The following is a 21,514-nucleotide window of genomic DNA, read 5'->3' on the forward strand; positions in this document are numbered from 1 at the left end:
TCAGGAGGTTGAGGGCTCATTGTAGTTGTCTGTGTTGGAACTCCCCTGACTTCTCTGTAACAATGAGATGGTGACTTGCTGTCAGGATTTGTTGTTCTGCAGCTCAGTTCTTAGCTGTGGTGCATTGGTAGCACTGGCTGAAAAACATCTACAAAGGCGCTCTCCTTTTGACCTAAGGACCTGTGTTGGGGACTGACCTCACTACAGCAGTGTTGTGTCTTGAGCAAGAGCTATGGTTGTCATCTGTCAAATGTAAAGAAACCATGCAGTTTGAGTAGCTGCTAATTAATAGTTCCACCTGCTTTGGTAAAGGGAAAATGCTTCTTGTATGTTTGTGAAGCAGTTTTGTGAGTTTAGATTCATTTGCATGCTGTCTTAGTCTTCCCTTTCCTGGTCTTAAGCAGAAATTTTGTGATGCCTTTCAGGAAAACTGATCTTCTGTCAAAGTTACATTAGCGGTTGAAGAATCTGAAATGCAGATCACTCACAATGTATCTTTGTGACCCACAGTTAAAGCAAAAAAAAAAAAAAAAAAAAGAAAAAAGAAAAAACCAAAACACAACAATTTTGGCAGTTTTTTGCCAAGGTGTCATTGCAAGCAGAAGACACTACGTCAATGAAGTGTTGTTACAGAGCAACTGTTAAAGAGGATATTTGTGTCTGACACGGTAGCTGCAGGCTTGATTTTTTTGAGTGGAATGGCAAATAAGTAAGAAAATACGGTGCTGGGATTTGACATCCTTCCTGGCAGTTTCCATCTTCTAAGTAGATGTGAATAGTTTACGTTGGTACCAGAAACACTTAAAGTGCCCTTCTTGTGTACAGAAGCAGAAGTGTAGAGCCATAACCACCAGTCTGTTCAACTATTCGGTAAGAAAGCTGTTTGTATGTGTGTTATGTTTTCTCGCTGTATTTCACACTCCTGTGACCAGAGCTCAAGATAAGAGGAGGAGATGTTTCTTCAAAGCCACATACAGAATAGGAAAGATATCTTCATTGATTACTCCACACTAGCTTGATATAAAGTAGCTCTACCAAAATCAGCATAATTGCCTCTCTACAATTGTGTTTTTAAAGTATGAGATCTTCAAAAAAGAAGTCTGGATTTTGTACCTTTCTGACTTTTTTTTTTAACTACCACAGTATTGAAGTGCCAGGCTTCTGTTGTCTGTAGGGAACACCAGAGTGAAAGGAAACTTTCCAGTTTGTGCTGGATATGAAAATCCCCAATAATTTACTCATTAAGTGGTTGTTAATAGAAGCATTTAATAATAGGTCTAAATATTCCTGTCTCAACAGTTCCAGGTTTGCTTTTGAATTCCTTTGTCATGAGCAGTTTCCAGGGCATCAGCAAGTCTTGGGTTTGTTTTGGGGTTTTTTTCTAGGAAAGAGGTGGTCATATTTTATACTTAATTCTATGGAAGTTGAACCAACAACCTGCAGATTTATTGGATAAGATGAGCTTCATCTAGATTTTGCAGGAATAAACCAGTCTTGCTGCTACTTAAAGTGGCTTTTAAAATGGGTTCAAATACTGCTCCAGCCTTGGAGTTCTGTACTGATTTGTATTGCAACTGCTTTCTCTTGTCTTTGTACTCTTTCCATTGCTCTTTAATGAGGAAGTGATGACATCTTTAATCTGTTGTTTCAATGTCCAGTGCTGAAGTTTTAGCAAACAAGTGATTTCTCTTTTGACACCCTTTAACATCCTTCTTGCAGACTACCACTCAGCTTCCAGGAAGACGTGTTTTCTTTAGTGTATCTGGTGATTTTAATGTCTGTAAAAGTCAAGCCAGTTGTCCTCCTTCAGAAGCAGCAGCTTTGTAAGAGTACCCCATCCATCCCAAAACAAACATCTTAATAAGAGCATGTGCATTTAGTTATACAAGACTGTTTTACCTTAGAAACTGTAGAAATATAAATCAACTCATACTAGCAAGAAGTGTAAGTTTAGAACACAAGCGTGATGCTCTAAAGTAATTGTAGCTGTTTCTCTTGTGGTTTGCAGTATATTTGGAGTAAAGGCAATTTGATGTGTCAGTCTGTGAATCAGGTACCCTTATCAGGAACCTTACCCCTTGACTTTCCCCACCCTATGCTGTCTAAAGTTTTGAAGCTTTCAAATCACAGGAATGATCAATACCTGGTTGCGGACATGGCAATGAAATGTTTGCAGAGGTAGCTGATAATAGCCGTGTCTTACAGAGATGATGTCTAGAAGGACATAGGCTGTACTTGACAATAAATTTTGAGTATCTTTCAGGCTTTCTGGTTTGGGTGATTTACATAAATCAAGAATAAATCAAATAGGTAATTAAGCCCGTATAGCACCCTTATCCTTTATAGCAAAGTCAGCTCTGTCTGCCTTGTCCTTTTGTTCATAAAGTCACTTCAGGTTCTGTGACCTCTTTTTGGGCAAAGTACGTAGTTAGAAAAAATTCACCTCTTTTTCTTCAGGTACGAATAATTGGTAGGTAGCTCAAAAAAAGCCAGAGCTTTTTGCTCTGGCTATTATTACTGTTACTGGTTTATAATAAAATAGTCGGTTTCTTCAGTAAAACAGTTGTACAGGAGAATCACTGTATCTGAATTACATAAGCTTATGGTGATAAGCCATATCTAAGAGATTCCTAGACCTAATGTACCAGTAAATGATAGATGGTGGTTAACCTACAGTTCATGGAGTGGTTGTCTTTATGGCTAAAGCACTGTCTTGTCTGCATGTTCAGCATGTAACTAATCATTGTCAGATGGTTCAGCATTGCACATGTACTTCTAATGGCACCAGCATTGATATGATGGTTTGTTTTTAATTCTAGTGAAAAAGCGTTTTTTAAAGAGCTGTAAGTTTCCAAAATGAGAAAGCTAGCCGTAGTCTTGATCTGATTTCTTTTGTAAGGAATTTTAGTGCTGAGACGCTGTAAAACTTGCATCCAAACCTTGAAGGAATGTTAATAAAGTTTATATTAAAAACTTCCTCTTGCTTATGCAGTAAAGCATCTTAAAAAACCACGAAGCCAGTTAATTACTTTGTTAGAAGGATCTTGTGATTAAAGCAGCTTCATGTGCTTGCCTTGTTCTACCCAAATTAAGGTTGCCTATTGGAATTCAATATAAACATGCAACTTGCAGTTTAGTAGTTCAGATTGTGAGAAACATCATATAGCTCATATTTCACTAGCTTAACAAGTAAAAGAAAACGAAATGGAGAAAATAGTTCTCAGTTTCCTTCATAAATACAATAATAAGTCAAATGTGCACGTTGTGTCCTCTCTTGCCCCATTATGTTGTCCTAGTCTTCTACCAAAATGAGCTCATCCTTTTAAGGAAGATTCTTTATTTGCCCAGTTAGTATCTTAATGCTTTAATTGCTCTTTTAGGAGACATTGCCATAGGCTTAAGGAGTAAATTGAGTATGCACTTTTTAAATAGCTTATCATTATACCAGTTGGATGCAACTAAACAAGCATTATGTGGTTTGTGCCTTCAAAATCCTTATGTGTTGGCAAGTCCAGGCACTCATCAACAGTTCTGCTGCTAATTTGTCCTTCAGTTCCTTCTTGGTATTTGGTTCCATAAAAACGATAAGAGCCTTTTCTGGGCTTCAGACAGGTAAAACTTGGCTGTTTGTGGTGCTTGCTGAAGAGTGGATCTTGGCTAATTTAGGATCACACCGTTCTTTAACAAAATCTATGGCTCAGGTTCTGATAATGCCTGTTTGTCTGGCCAGAATACGCTCAGTAGATACCCAGCGACAAGAACTAAAAATCAGTGCTGAACATGGCTTCACAGAAGTACCAGTGCCTCTTTTGTTCCCAGGAGGTCATTCCTTAAAGAGGTGGCAGTGTTATTGATGAGACTCTTTCATCGGGCAGTTCGTACCTACAACTGCAGTAAGTCACTGGCTACAGCTAGGTCCCTGAAAGTGGACCTTGTTCATTGAGCATGTTAAGGTCCACTTAACTGTGACAAACTTCAAGGAAAGCCTCTGGGTAGACTGAACACTCCAGTCCTTTTCTTCCTTGAAATCACTGCCCAATGCAGAAATCAGAAGGTAGACTCCACCATCCAGAGAAACTGAGTCTTATGACTTTCAGAGGCAAGACTTGAAGGAAAATTGTTTTGCAAATTGCAGCCATCCCTATGTGTTCTTTCTAATCTGGAGGGCCTTACTTGTTATAGATTTACCCAAGAAATTTCTGTATCTATTTAAAGCTACAGAAACCTTTCAGCTAATGTATTTTACTTTTTAAATAGGCTAAAACCTCCAACAGGTGGCTAAAGCATCTTGGGTGACAAATGATAATTGGTTACACCATCACAGTCAGTACGTCTACTGCCCAGGCAGTACATCGCTCTGTATATTCTTACTTTACAGACTGTATTTGGACCTGTCTCCAGATGCACGTTTTGAGGTCATGAGACAAACTGTAATTGCCCAAGAATTCTTCTGACCTCAGTAGCAATTCAGTAGTAAGGGTTGCTGGACATGCTTTCTAAGAAAAATCTGGTGTGAAATTCTAGTCTTCTGTTGCTTGGTGAACTCCTCCTGTAGAAAGGCTGATACTTGTCCAAGAAATTGAAATCTAATTTAGGTAAGGGAGATATTTTAATGGAATTATTTTTCTTCACAGGAGTCTGTAACAGACTACACTACACCTTCTTCTCATCCTAACACAGTGGCTACTAGCAGTACAAAAATGGAGGAGACTTTGGTGACGAACGTAAGTCTATTGCAGTGATCGTCTTGACTTTGAAGACAAGAAAATATTTTCACGCTTCTTTAAAGCACAAGATAGTTCCTTCAGTAAACAAGCCACTAGGGTTTCTTTCATGTTAACTAGCTGCGCATTATCCAGTAATCTTACTCTGAAGGACATATGGTTTGATTAGTATCTGTTCTGGAATTCTTCAGGTATTTTCTTGTCTTTCGAACAACCACGATGAGCTAAAGAGCACAGAAAGTGGAGAAGATATTTCTAGGGACAAGTCTATAAAAGCAAAAATAGGCATAATGAGGGAGTGTGCTCTCAGCAGCAGTTGGGACTTGAACGTGGTACCAGTAGCAAAGCTCTGTAGGTGAGTTTGAAGAAAGGCTTTTATAGACAAAGGAATTTTGAACTGTAGCCTGAAATCACGGCAACTGTGTGTAAAGGGAGCAGCTTAATGGTTTCTGAAAGCAGACAGCAGGCGTTCAGTTGTTCATATGCTATGGAGATGAGATGTTTGCAGTCCTCGTAAAGCAACGATCCTGATTGTGTGAGCATGGTGTAGTGACTGAGAGTTGGGTTGTGACCTGTATTGAGATGAAGTTTGTCTTGAGAGTGTGCTGGGAGGATGTTGGGGAACTTTGAGCTTGTGTTTTTTGTTGTTTGAGTAGCAGGAATAGAATTAGCTCAGAGATGAGTCACTTGTTGATTGGAGGAAGAAAGAATCATACAGTAGGATCTCCGGTTTTTATGAAGATGGCTTGTGAATTCCATCAAAGAACTTACTGCAGCATCCTTTAAAGCAGATTTCAAGCAATACTGGTTGAACTTCCTCTTCTGCTGGATTTTCTGGTGGTGGTGGTGTTTGTGTCTTTGGTGGTTAGTGTAGAAGAGTGAATTCTTTTGTGTTGATGATGTTAGTGTATGTTCCCCTGTGGTGTGTTGGAGTTGGCTTTCCAACACAGGAAGTAGGGGGTCTTGGCCACAAAAGGATTTGTGCTATCACCTGCTTCAAAGCTTCAGTATCTGTCTCTTGGATTAGCCTTGTCTCATCCAGTCAGAGTCCATTAGCTGTGGTCTGAATGGAAGAAGAAATGATTAGCAGTAATAGACTGGCCATTGCAGTATTTTCGATACATTTCATTTAAAACTTCTAGTAAATCCATCAGTGTTTTCTCGGGTAAAGATAGCAGTAGCATTGTATCAAGTTTATTTCCTTAAGTTTCACATCTTTCATCTTTTCAAAGAGAAGATAACTGAATTGAGTTACTGGATGGCAAATCTGTTTTGGTTTGTTTCATGGTCCTGTGACTTTGGAGGTTTATAGCTTCCTTTTTTCAGAAACTGCATCTTGGAACTCAAGGTCATGAAGCCCCATGTACTGTACTCGTACAAAAGGGGACAGACTTGGCTTGGGAAGAATTTTTGCATATCAGTAACTGAAATGGTACTTCGAGGTAAATCCCAAAGCAGAAAATTGGCATTTGTTTATGCAGAAGACATAGAAACTTTAGAACCTTAGTCTTCAGTCTCTTAAAGAGAGATGAGAAGCACCTCAGCACCTGCTGAATGGCCTTTCCCCGCCTACCAGATTTTCACCTTATTTTATCAAAATCTCCCTGCCAAACGCTCAAGCCTTGAAGAAATTGTAGCTCACTTAATAAAGCTTGAGCTTTGCTTTTCTGGGGCTTTTGTAGTAGACATAGTTAGAATGTGATGTGTGTTGCCTGCCTTTCAGGTGCCCCTGCCCCACACCCTTCCCCTCCCTAGGAGGGAGACTCTACAACAGAGCTCCAGCCTAACTCCAGTTTCTCCCGCTACCGTCGACCTCACCCTCAAGGTATGTACCACATCCCTCTAAGGGTTGTTTTCTTGCATGCAGGGGAAAAAGTTAATGGAGAACTTGCTGGTGAACCTTTTTTTTTAGAGCCTTCCTTTGTTTCCTCTGCTGAACTGCTTTTGCATATAAACGGATGGCTGAAACACAAGACTATCAAAGGATGCATTTAAATTACAATTCTCTAACCCCATTTTGCATTAACACTTGGCATCTCAACCAATCTTGGCTCCCACTGCCCTGAAAAACAAGATCCTAGCATTTTAGCATTGTACCATAGTGTTCATGACAAACCATCAGAATGCAGGTGAGGTGTGTTCTGAGAGTTTAGCTTAAAGTAAGTTGCCTGGTTTGGTATTAAAGGCTGTAAGGAGGTGCCTTGTAAGCCAAGCTTGATTTCTTCTTAGCTGTAAGATTTTGGTGCAGTGATAATGTGGTTTTGAGTTGGATGGCTGAAGTTCTATATAATGAAATGTAGGTGGTGGTTTTGTGTTTACGAAGGGCAGTTTGATCAGGTAGCCAGAACGTGTTTTGTTGTGTTAATAAATGTTCTGTTGTTTTCTGCTCTCCAGTGTAGAGCAAGTGTGTAGAATATTTGGAATGGTGTTTTCCCATTTTGTTGGATTTTGGACTGTGCGTATTGTATAACTCACTAACATAGAGTTGGGCTGTAGCTTTGCTACTGTATATTTAGAAGGTGTTGGTCTCTTTTTTTTTTTATTATTTTTATTTTTTTGTGTCCTAGATCTGCTTTGTGTTTGTGACTGCAGGTGGCTGAACAAGTAGAAATATTGTTGCTGCTTCTAGTATTAAGGAAGAGTGATGTGTTTGAACTTAGTTTCTCTAAAACTTTAAAAAAAAACCTAGGGATTGGATGTGGAACTAACACTTTGGAGAAACTTTGCTTGTCAATCCCAGTGAGACTTGTCTCACTGGCATGGTTTGACAGCTGCTTGCTTGTGTTCTCTACAGATGATAGTTATTAATGATCTCTCATTGAATCTTTGCTTTTCTTTTTTTTAACACCTTATTTCTGGGTGGGGGGGTGGGAATAACATTACTTTTAAAACAATAGACCAGCAAAAATTGGAAGAGGGCTGAAGAGGGACAGCTAATTTAACAAAATTTGGTTTTCTATTGCATTCTTATGTAATAAGTTACCATAATCTGACTTTCTGGCGCCTGAAAGCACTTTTCTAAAATAGCAGTCTCTTAACTACTTTAGCAGCTGGATATCTGATTCACATGTAATGCAGGTAGGAATGTTACTATAGCATGATGCTACAGAGAATGTGACACTGCTCAGTTGCAAAGCGAACTGTGGTATTTGTCATTCATACTGCAGTTTCTTTCTGCTGTTCTGGTGTTGGTGGTTTGGTTGCTTTCTCAGTGGATGATAGACCTTGGATGTGTGCTAACAAAATATGTCAAACATCTGTGGTTTGAGGCTACCTTGAAGAACATTCTGACCAAAATCTGAATGGAAAGGCATTTGAAAGCAGCTTTGTCTTTAACTTCTCTATTCCAGCCACTGGAGCTCTGACTCCCTTTTGCAAATGCTGAAGGCAACAGGCTTGTTTTGCAGCATGGACTGAGATACTACCACTTTCACAACAGGCCTTCTGATTCATTACAGAGCAGAGCTGCTCTTTATGTCATCCTTTGCAACATAATACTTGCTTCTTTTTAAAGATACTTCTGGAGCAGCAGAGAGGAAGGCGTTTAGATCCTTCTCCTAAAGGAGCAAAATCTCCAGGCTCTGCCTCCATAAAGGAATAATCCTTACACCTCCTCTTTCCTCCATCCCCTATCACAGACTGTCTGTGAGGAGTCACAGCAGGGGAACTCAGCCACAATTGCTCCCACTACTTGACATCATCCTGCCAAGGTGCAGGTATAAGGTGCTCGCATGGGAAGGCTTGTTGAGATCTCTTGTTTCTTTGGAGTAACTTTGCTGAAGACATCTTTACTAAGGCAGATATCGTCTTAAGGACTTAGCTGATAGCACTGTTGGTAGGTAAGGAGCCGAGCAAAAGAAAGTCCAAAGCAATATTCAGCTGAGCTGCCTGGCCCTCTCCCATGTTCCAAGGTTCCGTCTAAAATTCTTGTGTAGGCATCTGGTCCAGAATCTGAAACATTTCAACTTTGTTTTTCTCTTCACTTAAACTTTGGTGTACTTAAGGCACATTGGTATTTGTCTCCAGTTAAGTTTTTGGGTATACTTACTGGGCCTTTATTGCCATGTGAAGGCCCTAGCGGGTCAGCGGTGAAAAGATGCCTCAAGCAACCATGATCTTCAACTTGTGCTCTCCTTTTCCCACAGCTGAGCAATCAGTGAAATTACAGTGCTTTCCCCAGCCTCAATTAATTTAGAGCCTGTTACTCCTTCATATCTGGTCTGTAGATGGTGCTGTGTAGGCACTCCTAGGGTACCAGTGTCTTTTACATCTTTTTTCTGGCTTAAGAAGTTAAAGATTGTTAAGGAGCTTTCTAAGAGCAAAGCTGTTAGAAAACTCAGATTTCTGTTACATGTTTTTCATTGCAAATTGGAAAATTGAAGACAAAATACAGTATGTAGCCTCCAGTTTTTGCTATCGGTAGTTTCTCCAGGACATCATGAGACTTGGTGAACATGGTAGGAGCTTCTATACCTTCTTTATTCAGATGTTCACAGGTGGTATTTCACTTTCTTTTAGTGCCAGTGCATTACCCTGTCTTACCAGAGCCTGTGGCGATCAGAAAGGAGCTTGTAGTGTTACCTGTACCCCACCTTAAGCAAAACCCTTTCCAGCAGATTAATAATAAATGTTGAAGTTTGCCCTGTCTGAAATGTTGTGGAGGGGGAACAGACTGCTTGCTGGGGAAGGTGGTCTCAAAAATGAAAATAGGTGACTTGGCTCCAAACGATTTAATGCGTAACAAAGTTTATCTTTACTCTTTTTTTTCTTTTTTCCCATATGGGTGTGTATTGATCACCTGTTACCCAGTTCTTTCAGTAATGCTTTGGGGTTTTTTATCACTTCTGAAACATCTAGACAAATAACTTGAGTCATGTTCAGTCTGTCCAGACTCTGCCTACCTCATGTACAACAGGGTAGGTTGAAAGGATGACTTATAGAGACTGCAAGTCTCAGTTAGGGAGCTCTATTGATGCAGGTAGTGAGGTCAATTTGTTGGTGAGTATGTATTTGTCCCTTTACATATACCATTAAAGACAGCACCTGGTCTTGAGAACCTTACAGTCTGCCAGATGAGCGGTTTCAGCCTATGGCATCCAGCTGTACTAGCAAAATCTTTGTTTCAACTGGGGACAGCTGAAGGTTGTAGAGAAATCCATGGACTGTGTGTTCAAGCCTTTAAATAGTGTGGTCTGAGCATTTGTATTTCCTTTTCAGTAGTCCCTCACAAGTGTCCCTCAGTTCAGTTTTGGCATTGCGTGTCTAATGTAGCAATAATTTGATAGTTACTGGCTGCAGTGAAACAATAGTTCTTTCTACTTTTGGTGAAAGATAGTTGTGTATAAAATATTTCAATTGAAGTTTCATCTTCCTTGCTGTGCAAGACTTAAATTCAACATTATTATAGAAATAGAGGAGCATGAAGCATTTTTAGCATTAATGCAAAGCAGTGCGCGCAAGCTGTCAGCTCATGATTGCTTCTTGAACAGCAGTTGCTTTGGAAATCTAAACTTGACTACAGTCATGTTTACTGACATGTGCATTAGATATTTTTGGTGATTGCTCAAAGTGGATGATTTACCAAGAAAGCAAGGGGCCATTTCATTTCAGTGGCCCAAATAACTTGTAAGTAAAGAACCTCATAGACATACTCAGAGAGATTTTTACCTTTCTTTTGCTCTTTATGTCAAACAAACCCAAGCCAAATTAGTGTGAGTGAATTCTCTTTTGAGTATTGAATGTTAAAACAATGAACTGTGCACGTGTGCAGTTGGAACAGATAAGAAGCTCCAACTTAAGGCTGTATGCTTTTGCATGAACAGAGTTGCACGATTATGGTGACTTTTTTTAAGAGAGGCTCGCATGAAGCCTGAATTGCCTTTTGAACTCAAAAGTACTGTTAAGAGGAAACTGTTTGACTTGTTGGAACTTCCTAATAGATAAATAAATTTGTTTTCTTTTACATAGATGGAGTCTGCACGCAAAGCATGGGAGAATTCCCCAAACATGGGGGAGAAGAGTTCACCAGTGACTTCAGCAGCATCTCCCATTGCTGGTGGCAGCGGCAGTAGCAGCAGCAGCAACAACACTGGGCCAAGCAGCGGTACTTACAGCTCTTTCTCTAGTGCATCAATGCCTCCTATTCCTGTGGCCTCAGTTACACCAACAACTTCGCTAACAGGTACCAGATGTCACGATTGTAGTATCCTGTTGTATTGTTCCTTGGTTAAGTTTTTCAAGAGATTAGATGCCCTTTGGAATCATATTTAATGCAAAGCTAACAGAAGTTTTATGCTAGTATGAAATGTCAGATCTGACCAACAAGGAGATACTAACTAACAAGGAGATACTTGACCTACTTCAGTCAGCTGAAAGGAATATTAAAATGACATCTCTCTGCCTATGCTACTTACATGGACTTCAAAGAGAAGGCAAACTTCTCCTGTTGGCTGCCTTATTGGTTTCGTTTTGTTCAGCTGAATGAAGGCAAGCAAGCAGATTTTAGAGCAGACGGTAGTTCTGATATTCAGCTAACTGTGATGTTGCTGTCATTGTGTCATATGAGCTTCAACAGCTCATACCAAAAACCCCTTTGCACTAGGTGGTGCAAATGTCCAGCTGCTCTTCAAAGACACTACTGGTTGCCGCCTTGGTTCTTGCAGCAAACAAAAGGTGCTCTATCTGGTTAAACGTTCACACCTTGGAATGTTAGAATGTATGCCCAAATCTCAGCTGAAGTACTTGAAAAAGACCTTTCTTTGGAGCCAGCCATCAACCATGAGAGACACAACTGCTGTACATTGCAGTATTTTGTTGTGTAACTAACCAAGATTTCTACTTCAGTATTGGAATATGCTCCTTCCTGTATTTCAGAAGGGAGATGTATTATGGTTGCAGCACTGCCTATAGTGAACTTAACAGAATTGTCCTGCCTGTCAGTTTTACATTGATGGGAACAGCTGCATTAGGTTTCAGTGTTCTTTACCATTTGTGACTGCGCTTGCAGAACTGACCCAAAACTTTGACCGCTGAAAGATGAGGCTTTGAAATACCTTCAGCTGTCTTATAATGTGTTGCTTGCTTCCCTCCTCATAGGGGCTGGAACATACACAACCTCTTCACTGAGTACGAAGACTGCAAGCACCTCAGACCCACCTAATATATGTAAAGTGAAACCACAGCAGTTGCAGACGAGCAGCCTAGCTTCTGCCAGTCACTTTTCCCAGCTCAGCTGCATGCCATCCCTCATTGCCCAGCAACAGCAAAGTCCCCAGGTCTATGTGTCTCAGTCTGCAGCAGGTAATAGTGTTTGTTGCTGAGAAGCCATGTGTCTGCTTTTTTGGGAGCTCTGAAGCTGAAGAGTTTAATTCAGTTCTGGTTTTATCTGCAGTAAAGGCAGAATGATGGAGAGCACTCTGTAATCAAATATTCACTAATTGTCTGCTCTAAATATGCAAGCTTCTGTCAGTGAGGACAAAGATAATGCTGTGGTGTTAGTTTGAGGAACCCAAGTTTGAATCTCTTGATACACCATTTTTCTGTTGCAGAATTGTTAATCACCACTTAATACCAAGAATGACTTAGTCTTGACTTCTTTCTTAAAGTGCTACAATTGTTCAGAATCATGGCATTTTCCTTTAACAAAGCCCCACGTATAGTTACCCTATTAACACATTACGTGACAGTGTAGCATGTTCTTCCCCTTCTTTCACCAAAACACCGGCTTTGGCCAGAATCTGTTGCTCATCTCCCAAAACCTGTATGGGGCTGAAGATGCATATGCAAGAGCGGTAGATTCTGGAGGCGAATTGGAAAAGATCGCATAGCTGGTTAGGCACACAGCTCTCCAGTTCTGTTCTCCTACCTCTCTGGTAGCTGTCACACTGGGAGGCACTGACAGTGGCTGCATCTCTAATTCTTGATGAAAACCTTTCTAGCGGGGAGATAGTTGGAATCGGGTACTAATTGTATTGCTCTTCCTGAGGTGCTGCAGCTCAAATCCCAGCATTTTATATGGATACAAGTCATCTATTCAATACCCAACATGCACGTTTGGCACCACCTTCTCTGGCCCAACAGCAAGGCTTTCAGCCAGGGCTTTCTCAGGTATTTGGTTTTTTTTTTCTTTTTTTTTTTTTTTTCCTCCCCCCTCCCTGTCCATACTGCTGTTAAAGTTCTACTGAGGAGCTAATGGGGGGCAGGGGGTTTGTTTGATTTCTGCTGTTCCCGAGAATGAAAGCATTTGTCATGAAAGCTGAGAGAATAAGCTTTCACTCACAGATATACTTTATGTAGAAGTACGTATTCACGGAAAGGGCCTGTGTGGCCACCTTAGTGCAGGTCTGTTTTGTAGGCAAATCTAAATGATTCATTCTGTTTATGCTGGTTATTTGCAAGGAAAAGTGTAAAATTCAACTAGAAAGTAATTTTCTGAATGCAAGCAATACCAGCTCTGCATGCAGCCTTGGGATTTGATATTCTTTGTTTACTTTTTATAGTGTTACACAAATCCTGGCTCACACATGACTGTAGCTTTTCCACATGACTTTTGTCCTTGGATATTTAGCGGTTTCTTTTTTTTTATGCAGCCTGCTTCAGTTCAGCAAATCCCCATCCCCATCTATGCACCTCTGCAAGGACAGCATCAAGCTCAGCTGAGTTTAGGAGCAGCACCAGCTGTTTCACAAGCCCAAGAGTTGTTCAACTCCTCCTTACAACCTTACAGGTAGGTAGCATATGCAAATTTCTTTGGTTTTTGAGTGACAGAATTTATAGAACTTGCTTCCCTGCATACTTGTGTTCTGTGCTTAATAGCTGCCTCATCTTCCTGTTTTCCCCAACATCTTTCATCTGTCTGGCTGAGAGAGAGCTCTGTGTGTGGATTGTCTGGCTAGTCTGCATGCACAGATGTAGTTACAAAATTGTGGGTTCAAAAATGTGTGATTATTTGTATTTTTAGTAAGCGAGGCTAAAAAGCTGAAAACATCACTTTCATACTAAGAGAACAGAAAAAGAGGAGTCTGTTCATTTAATTCAGTAATTTGCGTTTGTTATTTTGCAATCAAACCAATATTGGAGTCTTGAAACACTTTGAAATCCTAGTTTGAACCCCCTACGTGCTAGAAACTTGATTTCAGATCTGTAGGGGATAGCAGGTTATGTTTTAGAATAAATGTTTTCTGTATTTGCTACAAAAGATAATAGGAAGACCCAGATCTCTCAGGTCGCAGTGATAGTCGAACAGATTTTCATTGTAAGCCTTTCCAGAGCTTCCTTGCTGTTCCTATCAAAACTCATTCACAGTGGTATAATTCTGACAAATTTTTTTAGTTTCACTTTGAGAAAGTTTCTTTGGAAATACAATGTTTTGAGTGTGCTGTAGAAAATACCTGCTTGTTGCAACAGAGAGGGCTGAAGCCACGGAAGGTTTAATTCACTGTATGTGTACCCTGACTTTGTGCTTGGCTGACTTTGGATCAAATACTGCTTGGCCTGCCTGCCACAGCTGACGAAAGTTGTTGCAAACAGTTGGCTAGCTGCAGAAACACAATCAGTCTGGCATGAGGTCCAGATTAAATAAATGCTTCTGGGTGATCTGGTCACGCACAAACCCAATATTAATGGAGTTTTGGGTTGTGCTATTTATAAGAGTATGAATGTTTTTCCCACATCATTAAAGGTGCAGAGGAGGATAAGCTTTGAGATGTATAGGTTACTGGTTTAAAAAATAAGAGGGGAAAAAAAAAGCTTGTCAGTGTTTTTTGTTTGCATTGAAGACAGCCCTCTGCATATGTTCTAGAAAAGTTTCTCCAATGCTCAGGGTGCAGCTGTAAGAATGTTTTGCAGTTAAGGAAAGGTACAGAACAAAGCTAAGCCAGGTGTTCAGTCAGGCAAGCACACAGTCTCTGCCGTAACAGATTAACAGGACCAGTGCTATGCTGGTACATATTGACCAGGTGATAAAATGAGAAGTGTTTTTACATCAAAAAACACTCTTGAGCTGATAAGCTTTGAGAGGGGCATTAATTTAAAAACTCTTGATTCTTCAGTCTGAAGGTGGCTATTTAGCCCTTAATGGAGATAACTTGGATAAATGCTTCTGATGGACTAAAACAACCTGTCTGTGGTGCTTTGCTGTAGTTTTTTGGTCTTTGTTTTCTAAACAAACTGCAGCTTCCCCATGCTGGTGACAAGGGAATTGAATATCTAGTTAAAATTAAAGGCTGTGGTGTCTCTGTTACTATTTTGAAACTAAAACGTTCATTTGGAACCTACAATATTCAGCATGCAATGATTTAACCTGTAAGTATTAGAAGTTGGGATTGTGGGGATCTGTGAAGTCAAGAGAACAAAGCAGTTTACTTGATGACTAAGTGGAACTAGTCATGTGGTACTTCCCAGTGGTCCTATTTTATGGCACAGAAATTTAAGAACTGGTAGCTTCTGTAAGTTACAGTTAAGTTATGCAAAAACTATTTTAGCACACATCTAAATAGCTAAGTGTACTTTAAATAGAAAGCCTAGCCATTTTTTTTCTTGTGGTCTTTAGCGTCTATTATTTTGTTGTGTGCAGAGTAAATAGAAAAATCTGCCTTTCTCAGGTGAAAATCTGTTCATTATTGGTAAGAATTCTAATTCCATTTGAAGGATATAACCTGGGTTCTTAATTTTTGGTGCTTCATTGTTGAGCTCTGTCTGCATTTTTATGTACAATGCTTCAATCTCTTGCAGATCCCAGCAAGCTTTTATGCAAAGTGGTTTGTCTCAGCCGTCGCCAGTAGTTCTGTCTGGTACAGCGTTACACAACTTCCCAGCAGTACAACACCAGGAGCTTGCTAAGGCACAGTCGAGCCTGGCATTTCAACAGACTTCTAACACACAACCTATTCCTATCTTATATGAACATCAACTGAGTCAAGCTTCAGGACTGGGAGGCTCTCAGCTTATTGATACACACATTATCCAGGTAGAAAATGCTCCCAAATGCAGAAGTTCTGCAATTGTTTGATACGGATAATGCAGTAATAAATCCAGTATTGCTCAGCTCGGGATAAGCCCACCCTCTGTGATAATTACATGATAGTCAAGGTGGCAGGAAACTTACACTTGAATAAAAATGTAGTTTTAATTTCGTAAAGGTACATTAGCATAATCTCTGAATTGAAGCTTGTTCCCCAGACTGCAGGGCTCCTTGCGCTTCCTATCACTAACTGGAGCTTCAGGTTTAATTTCTGTTATGGTAGGTGATAAATGGCTATTCTACCACTTGAAAGTGAGAGCTTTATCACAAGGTGAAACCTTCAGTTGTCAGCTTCCTATGCTGTGGTTTCTACTGTACTAGTTGAAATAGAGTGTGACATGCCATGCTGTCTCAGAACTGCATTCTTAATTATTCTTAATGTAATGGTGTATCTTACTCTTCCTAGGCCAGAGCTACACTCACTCAGGCTTCAAATCTGTACTCTGGGCAAGTTCAACAGCCTGGCCAGAGCAATTTCTACAACACTGCACAGTCTCCCAGTGCTCTTCAGCAGGTAAACTATGGCATGGTAAATTTCCTAAATTGTATTCTTCTTAAAAGCATGTTGTTGTTGATGGGTTTTGTGGGGTTGGGGTGGAGGTGAGGGGCTGAGACAATCTTTAATACTTTCAAAATGCAAGAATTAAAAATTGATAGCAAAGGAGGGCTACTGCAGCAGCACTGAAAAAGTGAATTGCTGAGAAGTTAGAGGGCCTACAAGTTCATGTTGATTATTTGTCTGGCATCCTTCTTTTAAATAGTTCATTTTTTAGTGCCAGGCAAAGATCTGATTGGCATAGTGATGTTGCTAATTGATTGAGACATACCTGCCTTTATGGGGGGCAGGTATCGGTTAGTGATGGTGGAGGGACACACAAACAAACTCCAGGTGCTTAGCGCAGCCTAGTTGTTAACAGCAGATCTCACTGAGGTGAAACCTCAGAGCTGCTACGTATGTCAACGATATCAGATATGTAGAAAACAAATGAGAAGTCATCAGATGAATGATCACACAGGCAAACAGGACAACCAAGTTAGTAACCAGTAACCTACATCAGGAGGTTTATAAAGTAACTCCAGTGACCAAGTTTTTCAAATTCTTTTGTGAAATAGCCATTAATTTGCTGTGTGCAAGCATTCTGTCATATTTACAGGATGCTATCTAATAGTTCCCATCTTCTAGTTCAATTCTTTTAAGTGGCTTTAAAACAAAAAGAAGCTTATGATGGACTGGTTTGTTATAGCCTACTTCATACGCATGAAAAGGCAGAAGTTTAGAAGAGTCTTAAGAAATTGGATGTCATCTGTTGTAAATCTAGCATAAAGTTTTAAGGCCCTTTTAGAAGGGTTAGTGCTTTTACTGTGTTCAAGCTTGGCTGTCTCTACTTTTAATCTGTTACCCTTCAGAGCAGAACGCTAGTAAGTAGTTCAAATCTGGAGAATATATCATTCTTCAAGTCACACTCGGAATATAATTTTGCACATTGTGGATTGATGGTCAGACTAGGAAATGCAGTAACACGTGCCAGTCAAGTCACTGCTATGGTATTTTCACATTTATCACTACCATTCTGTGGTGTTTTCAGCCCACAGCACTCCCTGTTAATGCAAGCGGGGGACAGGCCAAGGTTTGGGTGATTTTTAAGCTCGGACTGCTGGCTTTTGAGACTCCTGGAAACTTAAAATCTAGTTTCTATCCCAGTGTCCTCACGATGACTAAAAATATTTGAAGTAAATAAATAATCCCATCCATCCCTTTCAACTGGCTATTTCATTCTACTTCTATTTTCTGAGTTTAATTAAATTTACTACTTCATACAATGAAATCATGGTGAAGGATGTTAAGAGTTAGGAGCTACCATGCAGTTTTGTTTCTGAAAAGCAAAGACCCAAGTGCCATTAGAACTGATAAATGCAAACTAAACAACAAATTCACTTATTTGCTTGCAGCTCTCTGGGTAGATGGATGAACTCATTAAGCCATTTAACTTCAACATAGCTGAAATCACAGAGCTAGTAAAGAAAGTTAAATAATGGCCCTTGTGTATATGTTACTGGTGATTTTGTACTTTTTTCCAGGTGACAGTACCTTTGCCAGGATCGCAGATTTCTTTGCCCAACTTTGGATCCACAGCACAACCACTTATTGCCCTACCCCAGTCTTTACAACCACCACTACAGCACACACCACCACAAGCGCAGGCTCAAAACCTAAGCAGACCTGCACAAGTAACCCAGCCTTTCAGAGGATTAATCCCAGCAGGAACTCAACACAGCATGATTGCTGCAACTGGAAAGGTAACAGTATTGGTAGATGTACGGTACAAAACTTAATACAAAGCGCAGCTTTATGCTGTTTTGTAGAAGCAGCATGGCATTCTTGCATCTAAAAATCTGCCTTCACTTTAAAAGGTAGGGAGGGGAAGATAAAATCCAGTCAAGGTTAGTTCCTCGGTGACTGGGTCTGTGCATTTTGCGAAGGTTTAGCTGAGGTTTTTGTAGCTAACTTGATAGTAGTCCATTTACACCGTAGGAATACCTAGTTTGATAATGACTTTGCAGATTAGTAGAATGTTTCATGTAGAATCCATGTCAAAAATAGTACGGAGCCATTGTTAGAGCAGCAGGCAGACAACATTACTCTGTCAGGGCTGGCTTCTAATTCTGGTCATGCATGTTTTTTCTTTTTGGTTTTTTTTTTTTTTTCTTTGTTTCTGATCTCATACTGGAGCAAGTTGTATGGGATCTAACTGGAATTTTAGGAGCTTCAATGGACACCATATCTGCTGTAACCTTAAACCAGAATTAAACTTCAGTAATGTTGCCAGGGATCTGCTTTTCTGAATAGCACAGCAAGGTGCATATTGAGAACATAGCCTTGTATGCAAGGCAGGACCTTTGATGTGTAAAAAACAAAATATAAATAATATATGTATATTAAAAAAAAAAGCTGGTCTTGCAGCTGAAGAAGACTCCTTGAGTGACAGCTCCAGTAAGGAGATAAAACTTGAATACCTAGGAGGGAATTCTCTCCTTTATTTGGAGCTGCTGTGGTAATTGGTAATGAGGGGATGTGTGGAGCTGGTTTCCAATCACAAGGTCTCTTGTCTTAGATGGAATCACAGATTTACAGGCACCTGGGATTTTCGGATAGTGTGCAGCACAACGCAGTTGCAGCATACTTTCAGGTGAGCAGTGGGTGGTAACACTGGATGTGAACACAGCTAAGCTTCCTGTCAGATACAGCAAGGTCTTTCCCCAGTGCAGGGAACAATTTAGCTCTGGAGCTGCACCTGAAATCTTTACGGCTTGTGGCCTAGACTTTTAGGATGCTTTTGACTGTAAAATGACCCTGCTGTCCCCATGGTTTACAGCTGTGATAAGAAAAATTTCTCTTGGGCATTAATTCCATGTCTTGGACAGTAGTGACAACCACAATTCCACATCGCCTAGATGAAGTTTTCATACTGTCACCCACCAGAATATGTGGTGACTTGCACCGTGCAGTTTTCTAGCTATATAGGATCTGGCCAAAGCTTTTCACCTTTATAATTTTTATGAGCCCATCTTCCAAGCAGCAGTGTATTTTTTGCTACAGTTGTCATTGGAGAACGATTGTGCATTTCAGCAAGGAATGAGGAGGAACTGCGGTGGGGTGGATGGTGGCCTTAAGTGGCTTTTCTGCTCTTTGTTAAGGGTTCCATCATGTTCCTGCTGAAGAAAGTCAACTTAAAACAGCCACTCACTTTTAACTGATTTATTGGGGCTGTTATGCTTCATGGTCTTGTGTGGAAAGATACTGCTCCAGAGACTAATCTACTCTGTTGAGCGTATCTGCAAAATAACATGCAAGACTCATTGCTCCAAGTGTGAAGATTTTTTTGCATGAATGACAGCTGGTTTCGCTGTGCTTTTGGTTTTTTTATAGAACTGGATTATTTTATGGCATTGTTTTCTTCAGCATTTTTCAGGATTATATCTAAATATTTTCATGTGGTACCTGAGATGAGGAAGGAAATTTCAACCCTGAAACATATTTTTTTTTAGGGCCAAATATATGAAATGAGTTACAAATCCCCTTCCATTATGCAGGATTATCAAGTTAGAAAGCCAGTAGCATTGCTGGAAGTGCCAGATAGCGCAGGAAAGTTGTACACAGAGGTGCTTGTGGTGCTGGGGTTATACAAATTATAGGAAGCTGTTGTGCAATTTGGCTTTCACCTCCACTTAAATGACCTATTTTAATTGAGAAAAATGTGAGGTAAGCTAACAGTTACTTAGTAAATGTAACGTCTCTTTGAATTGAAATTAACATGTCAATTGCTGTGTTTTTCAGATATCGGAAATGGATCTGAAGGCGTTTGGAGGCGGCATTGATGTTAAACCTGGAACACCACCAGTTAGTGGTAGAAGTACTACTCCAACCTCCAGTCCCTTCCGGTAAATCTCTCTTAAGCTCAAAATTCCTTGAAATCAGAGCTAGAAAATGTACCTAGTCATGCATAAGCAGCCAATTCTGAAAGGTGTGAGGTGAGGGGCTACTAATACAAAAATACAATGCTTGATCTTAAATGAAAAGCAGCATTCCAGTACATCATCAGGTCTGCTATAGCTGGTCAGAAGTATGTAGCTTTGAGATAAAAATATTAATAATATTTTTTTTATTAAATTAAACTAAGCAAGTAATGTAAAATGACCTGGGATTGTACCAGGAAAGCACAGTACTTTGGGATAAAACTCCAAGACAGTTTATTTTAATTGCAATGCTCAAAATAAAAACACTAAAAGGCTTACACCACAGTTGTGGCAACAGTTCTATTGGTGAACTTTAAATTGTTGCAAGATCTATAAGCTTCTCAAGTGAAATTAGTAATATGTTTGCAGGTTTGCTTGGTTAATTGACAGAATTACCAGCATCTGGCTCATATGCACATGCACTTCATGGTAGACCTGTTGGGCTGCTTGTGGATGAAGTCATTAGTGGGCAGAAGGAACTTGAATATGGAACTTTGGTTCAAGATAGTTTTGTTCTTGAAAGCTGCGCTTCTGTGCATAGTGACCGTATTTGCTGGCTTTCACTGCAGCAGACTGACAGTGTTCAGGCTTTCCTAGGGAAGTAGAAATGACAGTTTGAACTCAGTGCTGGAGTCATACCTCCAGTACTTCACCTAAGAAACAAAGTGAAGGGATGAGGAGGAAGAAACTTGAATTTGCAAGCTAGTGAGCATTTAGGACAATTGACTTTGATGGTACTTATCTTAAAGATTCTTCTACACAAGAAGTCTCTCCTAGCAGCCAAGGCAGGGTTTATCACAAGCTTTTGCTCTTAAGTGTAGAGGTGCTGGGGAGATAGACAAAAGCATACTAGATCACAAGAGTTCAGGGTGAAAACTAAACAGATTTCTTTAAGCTTACAAAATGTTGGTGTGTATTGAGTTTAGCTGGCTTCCTTGCAGCTGGTGCCCCGCTGCTCATTTTATGTTGTGTATCACCCACACACTCTTCGTGAGAAGTCTGCAAATCAAGCTCCATTTCCTAAAGAAAGCTGTTTGCCCTTTTCTCTTTCTCTAAGGGCTGTTTGGTGTGCTTCCCCCAGGTAGTCTTTCAGGCTTCATTTAATTCATGGTGATTCAACACCTCTTACAAGTTTTAATGGAAGATCGTATTCTTAGCCATATAAAGCAGAGGGACAGCATTTTCTGTGAATTCTTGAAATCTGTTCAAGTGCATTTTGAAACATTTGACAGCAGGTCAGAGTGGAAGCAGCTGC

At 40.1% G+C, this 21,514-nt stretch overlaps 1 protein-coding gene across 19 annotated transcripts in view; it reads left to right on the forward strand.

Moving 5' to 3' along the window:
* PRRC2C (proline rich coiled-coil 2C) overlaps nucleotides 1–21,514 on the forward strand; it is a 75,673-nt gene that overhangs the window by 48,241 nt on the left and 5,918 nt on the right. For 6 of the 19 annotated variants that reach the window (XM_040610338.1, XM_040610345.1, XM_040610340.1 and 3 more), the window contains exons 23-33: nucleotides 4,635–4,724; nucleotides 6,448–6,549; nucleotides 10,692–10,905; nucleotides 11,820–12,023; nucleotides 12,709–12,830; nucleotides 13,313–13,449; nucleotides 15,456–15,690; nucleotides 16,151–16,273; nucleotides 17,824–18,042; nucleotides 18,858–18,932; nucleotides 20,081–20,184. In XM_040610338.1, coding sequence (XP_040466272.1) covers nucleotides 4,635–4,724; nucleotides 6,448–6,549; nucleotides 10,692–10,905; nucleotides 11,820–12,023; nucleotides 12,709–12,830; nucleotides 13,313–13,449; nucleotides 15,456–15,690; nucleotides 16,151–16,273; nucleotides 17,824–18,042; nucleotides 18,858–18,932; nucleotides 20,081–20,184 — 1,625 coding nt within the window. The remainder of the gene's footprint in view (nucleotides 1–4,634; nucleotides 4,725–6,447; nucleotides 6,550–10,691; nucleotides 10,906–11,819; nucleotides 12,024–12,708; nucleotides 12,831–13,312; nucleotides 13,450–15,455; nucleotides 15,691–16,150; nucleotides 16,274–17,823; nucleotides 18,043–18,857; nucleotides 18,933–20,080; nucleotides 20,185–21,514) is intronic. The other 13 variants (XM_040610348.1, XM_040610353.1, XM_040610355.1 and 10 more) reach the window with 8 other exon arrangements.

The sequence above is a fragment of the Falco naumanni genome, chromosome 11 (genome assembly GCF_017639655.2).
Source record: "Falco naumanni isolate bFalNau1 chromosome 11, bFalNau1.pat, whole genome shotgun sequence".
Taxonomy (NCBI): domain Eukaryota; kingdom Metazoa; phylum Chordata; class Aves; order Falconiformes; family Falconidae; genus Falco; species Falco naumanni.